The 12246-nt window shown below is 38.6% G+C and overlaps 2 protein-coding genes across 2 annotated transcripts; one reads left to right on the forward strand and one right to left on the reverse strand.

Moving 5' to 3' along the window:
* The first annotated feature begins 3459 nt into the window (after positions 1 to 3459).
* Positions 3460 to 4761, forward strand: LOC110884009 (RING-H2 finger protein ATL1). The gene has a single exon (XM_022131684.2). It carries the CDS (start codon positions 3608 to 3610, stop codon positions 4601 to 4603), a length of 996 nt encoding a protein of 331 aa, XP_021987376.1. The 5' UTR covers positions 3460 to 3607; the 3' UTR covers positions 4604 to 4761.
* Positions 4762 to 7010: 2249 nt separating this feature from the next.
* LOC110884010 (protein KINESIN LIGHT CHAIN-RELATED 1) lies at positions 7011 to 10756 on the reverse strand. Its single transcript, XM_022131685.2, has 2 exons — positions 8987 to 10756; positions 7011 to 7442 (listed from the first exon to the last, which is right to left on the reverse strand). The coding sequence occupies exons 1-2, from the start codon at positions 10669 to 10671 to the stop codon at positions 7238 to 7240; spliced, it is 1890 nt and encodes a 629-aa protein (XP_021987377.1). The 5' UTR covers positions 10672 to 10756; the 3' UTR covers positions 7011 to 7237.
* Between the last annotated feature and the right edge of the window lie 1490 nt (positions 10757 to 12246).

Below are 12246 nucleotides of genomic sequence, written 5' to 3' on the forward strand. Positions count from 1 at the left end.
ACGTCAGTTTATGTTCGTCTATATTTTAATAAATACATATGGGCTTATATTTTTATTTATATAAAAATGAGATTTCTAATATAACTTATCGTAATTAATCAATAATTTATATAAAAAGGTACTTATCGTAATTAATCAATAAGCGAGTTGTTGGGTTTTAAGCGGGTTATCGATTAGGGATGAGCAAATGGTACCCGGTATCGGTACCGAACCGATACCGAATTTACCAAACCGGGTACATTTTTGGTACCGATTTGGTACCGACTTTTGACATTTTCGGTACCGGTATTTACCGGTTTTTATCCTCAAATACCGGTACCGAACCATACCGTACTGGGTATATTCGGTACCGGTACCTACTCTTGAGGATTTTCAGTACACGTACTTTCGGTACCGAGCTTATCCCTATTATCGATAACATGTTTAATGATGAGTATATGAGCATGACAAATAAATAATATAATGTGTCAAAATTAACATTATGATAACTTATCATGTAAAATAGAAATGGAAAAACCAAAAACAAAAATATAAAAGATTTTTTTTCTAAATAGTTAAACGGTTTAGTGAGTCAACCCATTTTTATACAGGTCAACCCGACCCATTTTTAATACGGATCAACCCGAACCCAACCCGTTTTATTAAACAGGTCATGTTAGTCGACCCAAACCTGTTTTTTCGTGTCAGGTTCAGGTCGGATTAATGGGCCGTGTCAAGAATTGTCGCCCCGACATGTTTTTCCTCTAGAAAAAATACATTAAAACTTGTAATATTCCCTTTTTAAAAAAAAATCACCACAAATTCTTAAATGTTCAAAAATACCTTTTGTAAAAATATTAAAAACATAAATGTTCAAGTACAAATTCTTATGTAACATGTTAGACAAACCTCACTTGCAACTATAAGCTGAAATGGTAAAATTAAAACGGTAAAATGTTGAAACATTAAACAACGAAACGGTATAATGTTGAAACAGTAAATATTGAAACAGTATAATGTTGAAACGATATAACGTTATATATTGAAAGTTCGAACCGGGCCGGTCCTTATATAAAAAAAAAATCGTTACGTATAGACCTCGTATAAACCTATAATCAAGAAGCACACAATTAACACTCCAAAAATTCAGTTGTTGCATATAGGACTCGTATAGACCTATACGCAACAAAAGTGTCCAAATAACTTTGTCCACTTCTAATATTTATCAATGAAATTTCTCACTCTATCCAGTGCGAGGCTTATACGTAGCAAAAGTGTCCAAATAAATTGTCCACTTCGAATATATATCAATGAAATTTCTCACTCTATCCATAATCACTAAATGCGTTAAAAGGGCATTTTCCAAAAAGTTCTTTGGGCTATGTTCATGTGCGAAGCAACCAGGGTGCATTCGCAGGGTTGTTCTCTCTTCAATTTCATAAATGTATGCATTTTGATTCAGGTCGTATTCTATGGTTACGATTTTATCATATATGTCTTTTTCATTTCGTCAAAAATCTATTTTATGGTATAGAAGGATTTGGACTAGGCTTTGTGTGAGGTTGTCAGTTGGATTCCCAAGCCCAACCGGGTTTTCGTCCCACCGTGTGTTACGCCAGAGAGTTATGCTCTTGTGGTGGCACAACGACTGTCAAGTGGCAGCCGGCGGTATGGTTTCTCGGGGGAACGCCCCAAAAAAAGCCAAACTTTGAAGCCAGTATGGGTTCGTTTAAGACAACATAGTCTGGTTAAAGTACGACAATACGAGGCTCCGATTTAAAAAGTGGGGTAACCTTATACATAAAGTTTACCATTTAAAAAAATGATAAATTTCATAGAATTGTATGCTTTTTAGACTAGTTAATATCTTTAAAAACTTAATAACTAAGTGTACCAAAGTTCATAACATTTGGCTTGAAGTTCATTATATATACTAATACTAATACTAATAAAAATAGAAGTGAATGAATAGTGCTACTTATTTATGATATTGCCATTTGATATATTAATTAAATAAATAGTGATTTCAACATATACTAATTAAAACAAATGTATTAATTAAAACAAACTAAATCAATAGTGATCTAGGAAATATAAGAATATGGGGTATGGGGCGGGGGTTGTGACGTTGGTTGGGTATAAACGGCCAAGTCACCACCTCGGGTGGGCTTGGGTTTCGGCGTGGCCCCTTAGGCGGGGGTTTCAGCCCGGGCGTTGGGCGGGGCTATCAAGATGACATGGCGTGATCTCATTGGCCAAGACAAGTAGCCGTTTGGGCTATCCGTTTGCCAACGGCTATGTGTTTAAAAAAATCTAGGAAATATTAGAATATGTGGTATGGGGCGGGGGTTGTGTCGTGGGTTGGGTACAAACGCCCAAGTCACCACCCCGGGTGAGCTTGGGTTTCGGTGTGGCCCCTTGGGCGGGGGTTTCAGCCCGGGCGTTGGGCGGGGCTATCAAAATAACATGGTTGGATCTCATTGGCCAAGACAAGTAGCCGTTTGGGCTAGCCGTTTGCCAACAGCTATGTGTTTAAAAAAAAGATTTAGGAAATATTAGAATATGGGGTATGGGGTATGGGGCGGGGGTTGTGGCGTGGGTTGGGTACAAATGCCCAATTCACCACCCCGGGTGGGTTGGGGTTCGGCGTGGCCCCTTGGGCGGGGGTTTCAGCCCGGGCGTTGAGCGGGGCTATCAAGATGACGTTGCGGGATCTCATTGGCCAAGACAAGTAGCCGTTTAGGCTAGCTGTTGGCCAACGGCTATGTGTTTAAAAAAAAGATCTAGGAAATATTAGAATATGGGGTATGGGGCGGGGGTTGTGGCGTGGGTTGGGTACAAACGCCCAAGTCACCACCCCAGGTGGGCTTGGGTTTCGGCGTGGCCCCTTAGGCGGGGGGTTTCAGCCCGAGCGTTGGGCGGGGCTATCAAGATGACATGGCGGGATCTCATTGACCAAGACAAGTAGCCGTTTGTGCTAGCCGTTTGCCAACGGCTATGTGTTTAAAAAAAAATCTAGGAAATATTAGAATATGGGGTATGGGGCTGGGGTTGTGTCGTGGGTTGGGTACAAACGCCCAAGTCACCACCCCGGGTGGGCTTGAGTTTCGGCGTGGCCCCTTGGGCGGGGGTTGTATTTGAGGGTAAAAATCGGTGAATACCGGTGCCGAACCGGTACCGAAAATACGTGACGTTTTAGTTTGAGTTACTTTTTGTTATTTGACATGTTTTGTCATTCTTATAGAACGATTTGGTTTAGCGCGCCGCAACGCGCGCGCATGGTAAACAACTAGTTATAATAACAAATGTATTTAGTAAGATAACTTCTATAGTCAATTTGTTTTAAAATGTAAAAAAAATGATTAATGAGCTTTGTATTTGTATCCGAAACACACACATATTATATTATATATGTATGTGTGTATATATATATGTGTGTGTGAACAAAGACCAATATATAATTTGTGGTTGTGATTGTCAACCTCATGTGGCACATTGTGAGTCAAACCCCTCCATGTTTCGAGATCTTCATTGAAGCAACCATGTGTTCCTTCCCCACTCATTTATTGCTTCTTGTACTTCAATTCTTTTTCTTAATCAATATTGACTTTTTTCTCACTTCATACACATGACCCATCACCTTCTTCATTCTCAACACCTCTTCTTCACAACCCACATTTCTAAAACTCCCCCAATGGATCATCAAAAGTCAACCCTCCAATCAGATCCATCAACTTCCAATTTCCCAATCTTAGCCATTGCAGCCCTATGCATAGTTGCAACTGCTTTCTTATTAGTTTCTTACTACTTCTTTGTCACTAGAGGCTGCTTCAATTGGCAACAAGTCAACCCGTTAAGGCGATTTTCGATGGCCCGAGAACGACCCGTTACTGACCCGTTATCGTCGGCTTATTCGACTCCTCCTTGGCATGTTAGAGGGCTTGATGAATTACTCATCAGAGAGATTCCCATTTGTCAATACACAAAAACTGAAGGGGACAAGAGGAGTTGGTATGAATGTGTTGTTTGTTTGAATGATTTTCAAGAAATGGACACTTTACGGGTTCTTCCGAGCTGCAACCACGCGTTTCATTTGGATTGTATCGATATTTGGCTTCAAAACAACGCGAATTGTCCGCTTTGTAGGTTGAGTATATCGGGTGGTGCAAGATACCCGAAAGATCAGATAATTGCACCAACTTCTTCGCCTCAAGACCCCCAATCGAGCCCGATTGGTGGGGATCAAGATTTCTTGGTGATTGAGTTGGATCAGGATGGAAACGGGTCAAGATCGCATCAATCGAGAGGTCATTCGCCAAGAAAGATTGGTGGGAAAAGGCTTAAAACAAGAAAAACTCATCATGTTTCTATCATGGGTGATGAGAGCATTGATATTAGAGGAAAAGATGATCACTTTTCGATTCAACCTATTCGAAGATCTTTCTCGATGGATTCAGCTATCGACCGCCATGTTTACTTATCGGTTCAAGAGATCTTGCAAAGCAATGGGACTCTCCAAGAACCTATGAACGATGAGGAGGGAAGTACTAGTGGCAGATCAAGACGACATTTTTTCTCGTTTGGGAATGGTCGAGGATCAAGAAACGCGATTCTACCAATCTAGTTTTAGTATTTTGCGTATAGATGAATCGGGTTTTCTTTCTTTTTTTGATTAATTTTACGTTCTTTTTTCGTTCTTTTATCGGGTTTGTATTAGAAAAGATAGCATAATGTAAAAGATTACACTTACACAAAAAGAAAAAGAATTTGGTTATGGTAAAATAGTAGCATGGGTGTAAGAATGATTGCTTATATTACTTTTGGTTGGTAGAAACTTTCATGAATGAAAATCATTGTATTCTATCTACAATATGCTTGAGTGAGAAATGGACTCATGATGGGATGTACTACTTCCATTACATGATGTACAAATTAGTAAAGCATGATTTTTTTTTTGGATTTGACATTTGTTGGAAGAGGGTATGCTTTAGAATGGGAGGAAATATGATTAAGGTGTCTCATGGTCACTTGAGTAATCATCAAGCAACTTTTATCATGGTTGCTGGTCTTTCAAGATTCTTTTGCTTATAAAGACAGTCAACTCCTCTAGATCCATGCCATATCTTAGGTAGAATTTCAATTTTCTAAAAATTAGCCATCTATCTTGGAGTTACCAAAAATGCCCTGATCCTATCTTTGTGGGAGGATGAGTGGGCGGTTTGATAAGAAGTAGGTTGATTTAACTAAGACAAACTACAGATGGCAGTAGGTCAGGTATTGATAACCATAGACTCATCCTCGATTATAAAACCATGCCTCATACCAGTCAGACATGAACTCACTATCCACCATTTGGCGTTTATGATCACAGGTGTCAATATGCCTGTTCATGATCTTATGTGGTAAAAAACCTTACCCATTGAGATGCCCGCTTCCCGATGTTAAACTCACTTAAAAACCCAATTTAAAATATCAAATACTCACCTACACTTCTAAAGATTGTATAAATTTAATAATTTTAAGTTTCTTATATATGTTAGGATTATATAATATATAAATATGTCAGGGATTTGTTGCGGGTAACCCAACAAGTATCATCTAATACAATACCCATCCTAAACCCACGAATTGTTTTAAAACCAAACATATACCCGTCCGAGAAGTTTCGCCTTTTTTTTCTTTCAGGTTCTTTTGTTATCACTTAAACAAAGACGGGTCAAAGAGATTGAAAGTTGTTAACTTCCTTAACTGATTTATTGAAAAATCAGTAGATTTATAAATCAAGTAAAGCAGATCTGGTCTGTTGCTAGGTCAAAGGGTATATACATGAACCATCCATGATATATATTGTATACCAAACATTTAGAGAAAAGACGTGCATAATTCAACTCAATTAAAACAACAGTTGAGTAGTCAATTTGACAATTTCAGTGCATTAATTATCAAAGTAAGTTTTAAGTTATGTTTTGTTTTAAATGGGTCAAATAAAAAATATAGTTAAAAACAGGTGACAGAAGATGAAAAATTGCCCAAACTCTTTTAGGTGCATATGATCTCCAAAATCATTTTATTAAAAGTTATAGAGAATGTTTTAAAAACCGGTTTTTAAATCAAACAGGACTAGGCTAAAAAAATGGTTCAACCGGTTGAACCAGGTTGTATCGAGCGGTTCAACCGTGTTGACTACCTAACTATATAATTTCATAAATTACAACATCAACTCAAAAGCTAATCAAAAAATGCATGATTACATATTAAAAGATGATCCAAAAGTAAATCCATAATAATAAAAAATAATCCAAAAGATAATCGAAAATCATTCAATTTTCCAACAAGCTCTTTTAAATGAAAGTGTACGACATGTTTAAGTCATTTGAGTGTTGAATACATCAAGTTCAAGATCGCGTAAAAGATGAAATTCACTATTATCGTCATCCTCATCAACTAGAGGATAACTATTTTCATTTCATACAATATTAAATAAGAACTTTTAGTTACGAATAATCATAATATATAAAAATTACGTAAGATAAGTAATATATATAATAAAAATAAGTAACAACCCAAACTAAAATAGCCCTGGGCCGGTACCGGTATTACGTTTCAAACCGGTATACCGGATTTTACCACCGGTACAAACCTTATGCCGTTTCATTTGTTTACCGGGGTGTTTCGTACCGGATTTATATCTGAAAATGATAATACCGGTATAACCGGCCGGTATTTACCGGTTTTTAAAACATTGGTTATAGACCGTTAGTTAACATATATATATATAGAGAGAGAGAGAGAGAGAATGTTTGCACGTCAACACAAGCTAACTCAGACCCGTTTAGGCCCGTACTAAAACTTTCTAGTTTTGACCCGTTACTCAAATCTCCTGATCCGCCAATCTTGCAATCTCTACAGAGCAACTCGACCCGTTTAACCCATACTACAAGTTCCTTGTTTTGACCCATTACTCAAACCTCCTGACCCGCCAATCTTGCAATCCCTACATAGCAGTGACGCTGTCTAAAACCGAGTCAAGATATTTAATAACCTTTACGCGCTTCCAATTAGAATCCATATATCAAATTATCTTTAATACATATCCCACAAAGCCAAAAGTTTTCTAGCAACAAAAACTTCTCATCAAAAGTCAAAACCTTATATAAACGGAAGTCAACAGCAAGCTCTCACCAGAAGCGAAATTAATCAAGCAGTAAACTTTCTTCAAAATGCTTCCTTTAATATTCTTATTTGCATTCGATAACCTTTACTCGACCGAAACATTAGACCGTGAGCTTCTTCTCCTAGGATGATTTGCCGGCAACGCCATGTTATCATGGGGCCCACCACAAGCTTTCACCTTTAGTTCGTCAAGAACACGAATCGCTTCTTTGAGTTCGTCTTTTACACTCGGTCCATGCCCTCTCCAACCATCGATCGCCTTTTCCTGAAAGTTGATCGCAAGTGCGTAGCTGCACAAATAGATGAAAAGACCAACAATTGAGTTATACAAACCGAACAAAACACATAGCTAAGAGGTGTTTGGATTTGCTAATCATTATTCGATTATCTACGACTTTAGTCTCTTTTTTATTCACATGAATATTCTTTTTGGTCATTTTATGTATTGAGGTTTCAAATATCGAATTTCAATAATAGGTAGGTCGGTAGGGGTGTAAACAAGCCCAGAGGCTCCAGAGCTACTCGTGATCGGCTCGGTTAAAAGCTCGAACGAGTCGAGCCTTAACGAGCCCGAGCCCGAGCTCGAGCCTGAAATAGAGCTCGTTTAGTTATCGAGCCCGAGCTCGAGCCTGAAATACAAAGCTCGTTTAGGCTCGCGAGCCTATACAAAATTTTAGTTTTTTATATATATAATATAATAATAATAATGATGATAACATTGGTGAGTCGAGCTCAAGCCGAGCTTTGGCATGCTTAATCGCTGTTGAAACGAGCTCGAGCCGAGCTTCTAGCTCATTTGAGGTTGTTCTCGAAATAGCTCGAGCCGAGTCAAGCCGAGCTCGAGCTTTGGGTTTTACTCGCGAGCCCAGCTCGAGCTCAGAGAGGTAGGCTCGAACCGAGCCAAGCTCGAGCTTCATAAAAACATAACGAGCCGAGCTCGAGCCTAGTCGGGCTCGGCTCGTTTACACCCCTATAGGTCGGGTTGGCCAGATCCTTTTTTGTCCAGCTTTTCTAACTTTTATACAAGTAATTAGTCTCGAATATGATCAGAAAATTTATACTATATCAATACTGGGCCAAATAATTTTAGAAGTAAAATGCCATTTTCGTCCCTGAGGTTTGGCCAGTTTTGTGACTTTCGTCCAAAGGTTTGTTTTTTCGTGTCTGGATCCAAAAGGTTTGAAATCTTGTCATTTTCATCGGGCTCGTTAACTCCATCCATTTTTCTCCGTTAAGTCAGGGGTATTTCTGTCATTTTTGTTAACTTAAAAGGGCAATTCGATCTTTATCACTTTATGTAAAAAGATCGAATACTACTGAAAAAGACCGAATTGCCCCTTTAAGTTTAACAAAAAAGACGAAAGTACCCCTGACTTAACGGAGAAAAATGGTAGGAGCTAACGAGCCGGATGAAAATGGCAAGATTTCAAACCTTTTGGATCTGGATGCGGAAAAACAAACCTTTGGACGAAAGTCGCAAAACTTGCCAAACCTTAGGGACGAAATTTGGCATTTTACTCTAATTTTAATAATACGACTTAGAAGGTCCGAGGTTGTATGCATTCAAAAACACTTAACAGCAACTGAATTGAATCAGTAACCTTCACGGGTTGAACTCATGTGACCCTTTTCATTTTTAGCTAAATCTTTTGTGCTTACCGTTTGACCCATTAAAGATAAAACATAACCCGAACCAACCCATTCGTAAACAAATTATTTAAAAAAAACCCGACCTCAAGCTACAGCTTCAAACAACAATAAAAGCATGTCCAAATGTTATCATTTTCAAAACGTAAATTCAAGAAATTTGAACTTACAAACATAAGTTTCATACCTCCCCATTGCGCTATACGCTTTTGAAAGATTTTGACACGCTTCGATTGAGTCAACATGATTCGGACCAAGTGAAGTGTCCATAATATCCTTAGCCAGCGCAAAAACTTGTGCAGCCGATTGAGGTCTATCGAGTTCTAGATAAGCCGCACCTAAATTATTGTAAACATATCCAACTCCAAAATGTTTGGAGCCGAAATTCTCTTTCAATCGCTCAATCGCATCTTCCAAATACGGTATCGATTCTTGTACCTTACCCGTTAACAATAGTAGCCACCCAATTCTAGCCGAAGCACTACCAACCGAATGTTGTTCGTTTGGTATCTTTTCAAGCATATTCTGTGCTTTCTTTAATAAAGAAATCGCAGTCTCGAACTCATTCATCTGTTCATATTGCATCGATATTTCCATATACGCTTCGGATACTTCTAAAGGCGACGACCTTTCCTTTTTCTCTAAAATCCCGCATGACATTTGTAAACACCGTTTGGCTTCGGTGAACTTTTCTTGATGAGATAAAGCTTTCGCCATCGATATGAAAATCATAGCGCGATCTTCACTTTCTTTATCCGTTTGAAGAACAACGGATTTCAAAGTATTGATCGCTTCATCAAACTTCCCTAACGCGATTTGCATGTTCGCCGCATCGATTTCCGCTCTAAGCAAGTCCGAACTAAGCCCCCAGTTTTTCAAAACCTTTTGCGATAACTGATTTTGTTCCAACGCCTTCACGTGCTCTTCCAAACCCGTATAAATCACACCTAACAACCGTCTATCATGCGCCACCTCAACCGAATTACTCCCTAATTGTACCTTATGTATCTCCATCGCCTTCGTACAATACGGCAACGCTTGTTTAAAATCCAAAATCGCAACATACGCTTCCGCCATATCCCTATACGCGTTCCCAAGCTCCCGACTATCATCCTCCAACGTCATTTCCTTAATCTCTAAACATTTTTTCAAATTACCGATCGCGTCTTCTCGCCTACCCATCGCATTCTTTGTGTTGGCCAAATTAAGATGCACAGCATGTAACACATGTTTAATTTCGAACCCGTCACCGACTGTTTCATCTAACTTTGCTAAAATCCTATTGGCTCTATTCAAATACCCTAAACTCTCACTAAACCTATTCAAACTATAACAAACAGAACCTAACAACTGTAAGTTCATAGCAAGAGGCAATAACAAATCACCATTATTATTATTATCATCATTATTATTGTTGTTATCCAAGATTTTTAAACATTTGTTAGCAAAGTCAAAAACTTTATCAGGGTACTCACCTTCTTGATCAAGTTTAAGGCCAATTTTCAAGCAGGCTAAACCGAGCTCATTCTCGTCAAGAATGGGCTCCAATTGGTCAAACGCTTTGATCATTTCGTCAGATGTTTTTGCAGCCTCGAATTCATCAACAAGTTGTGATCTTTCTTTGATTTTTCGTTGTCTTGATGATAATTGGGAAGTGGGTTTTTGTGGGTCGGACAAAGTGGTGTGATTTTGAGTTGGGTTTGTTGAAAAGAGTGAAGATTGGGTTTTTGGGTGTGGGTTGAGATGGGTGTGGGTGTGGGTGTAGATGGTGGGATGTGATGGAAATTGAGTGGTGGAAAAGAGAGGGATTGAAGATTTGGAGAAGAGTTTTTGGAATTGGAAGTGAAGGAGTCTTGATGAAGCTCTTTTCATGGTGTGATGATGTTGGATTGAATATTGTAGCAGAGTGGTATTGGGGGAGAAAACCCTTGTTAAAACCCTAGGAAAGGAAAGAAAGGGTGACGTATCATCAATGTTGTGAAGCGCAAGTCGCTAGTCGGGCACCGCCTAGTGATTAATTGGGATTAATAGAGATTAATCGGGATTAATAGGATTAGAATTTTTAAATATAATTTTACAAATTTATATATATATTTATATATATATATATATATAGGGGGCTGCTAGAATGAAAACCACCCCGAGTTGTAAGAACCGCGAGAACTACACCCCACGGAGCGCCGTTCGCCATGATTTTTTTTTTACAAGTAGATGTGTGTATTATAAACACAGCCGTAAAAAATCATGGCGAACGGCGCTCCGTGGGGTGTAGTTTTTTACACCACAAGTTTGGTATTTTTAATTTTTTTTCTTTTTTCTTTTTTTTTTCACCAAACTTGTGGTGTAAAAAACTACACCCCACGGAGCGCCGTTCGCCATGATTTTTTACGGCTGTGTTTATAATATACACATCTACTTGTAAAAAAAAAATCGTGGCGAACAGCGCTCCGTGGGGTGTAGTTCTCGCGGTTCTTACAACTCGAGGTGGTTTTCATTCTAGCGGCTCCCTATATATATATATAGATAATTTTATACCTTTTATTAATAAATTTACAAGTTTAGGAGATAACTTTATACCTTTTATTAATAAATTTACAAGTTTAGGAACCATATGTAAACTAGTGAAAGATAGAGGGGGTTAAATGTTAAAATACCTAAACTTGAATGTTAAAATAGGTTTATAACTAAAATTTGGGCTTTAAACCATGGGTCAGGTTTCAAAAATTGGGTTTTTTGGGCCCGATTAGTCTGATTTTTACCGATTTTGTCCGACTTTGACCGATTTTGACCATAACCGATTTTTTGACCGACTAGCTTAAATTTAGGCAGTAACCCACGGACTAGAGCCTAGGCGCCGATTAATCGGCCGCCTAGGCCGATTTCTGCAACATTGCGTGTCATCAGAGACCCATCAGGATACATTTAAAAGACAAGTGTTAAAAATGTGTTTAGAATAGGGTTGTTCATGAGCCGAGCCGAGCCGAGCTGAATCGAGCAGACCTATGTTCGTGTTTGGCTCGTTTACAAACCAAACCGAGCGGAGCGGCTCATTTAAAACCGAGCATCAAATCAAGCGGGCATTTTTCGAGCAGTAAAAGTTACGAGCGAGCGTCGAGCGAAGTTTGAGCGATTTGAACAACCGTGTCGCCCAATTTAAATTTGCTGAGAGAGATAGTAACAATGTTGGGTCTCAAGTTTTTATGTTTTTAAAAACATGCACATTTCATGGCATAATATTTTTCTTATGAATAACAATGTTGTGGCTGACGAGACGATAATCATATTGCACGAACAATTACGTTGAGAACAAGAGAGGGTCGACTTAGGGTAACGACATGAAACATTGAGGCGATGAACAGACTGTCGCTTATCGGTTTAAGGTTTAACTTTTAGTTTTGATTTTAATTTTTTATTGGCGTGGTTGGGCTGGTACGTGTAGATATAGTT

Source organism: Helianthus annuus, chromosome 10 (assembly GCF_002127325.2).
Source record: "Helianthus annuus cultivar XRQ/B chromosome 10, HanXRQr2.0-SUNRISE, whole genome shotgun sequence".
Lineage (NCBI taxonomy): Eukaryota > Viridiplantae > Streptophyta > Magnoliopsida > Asterales > Asteraceae > Helianthus > Helianthus annuus.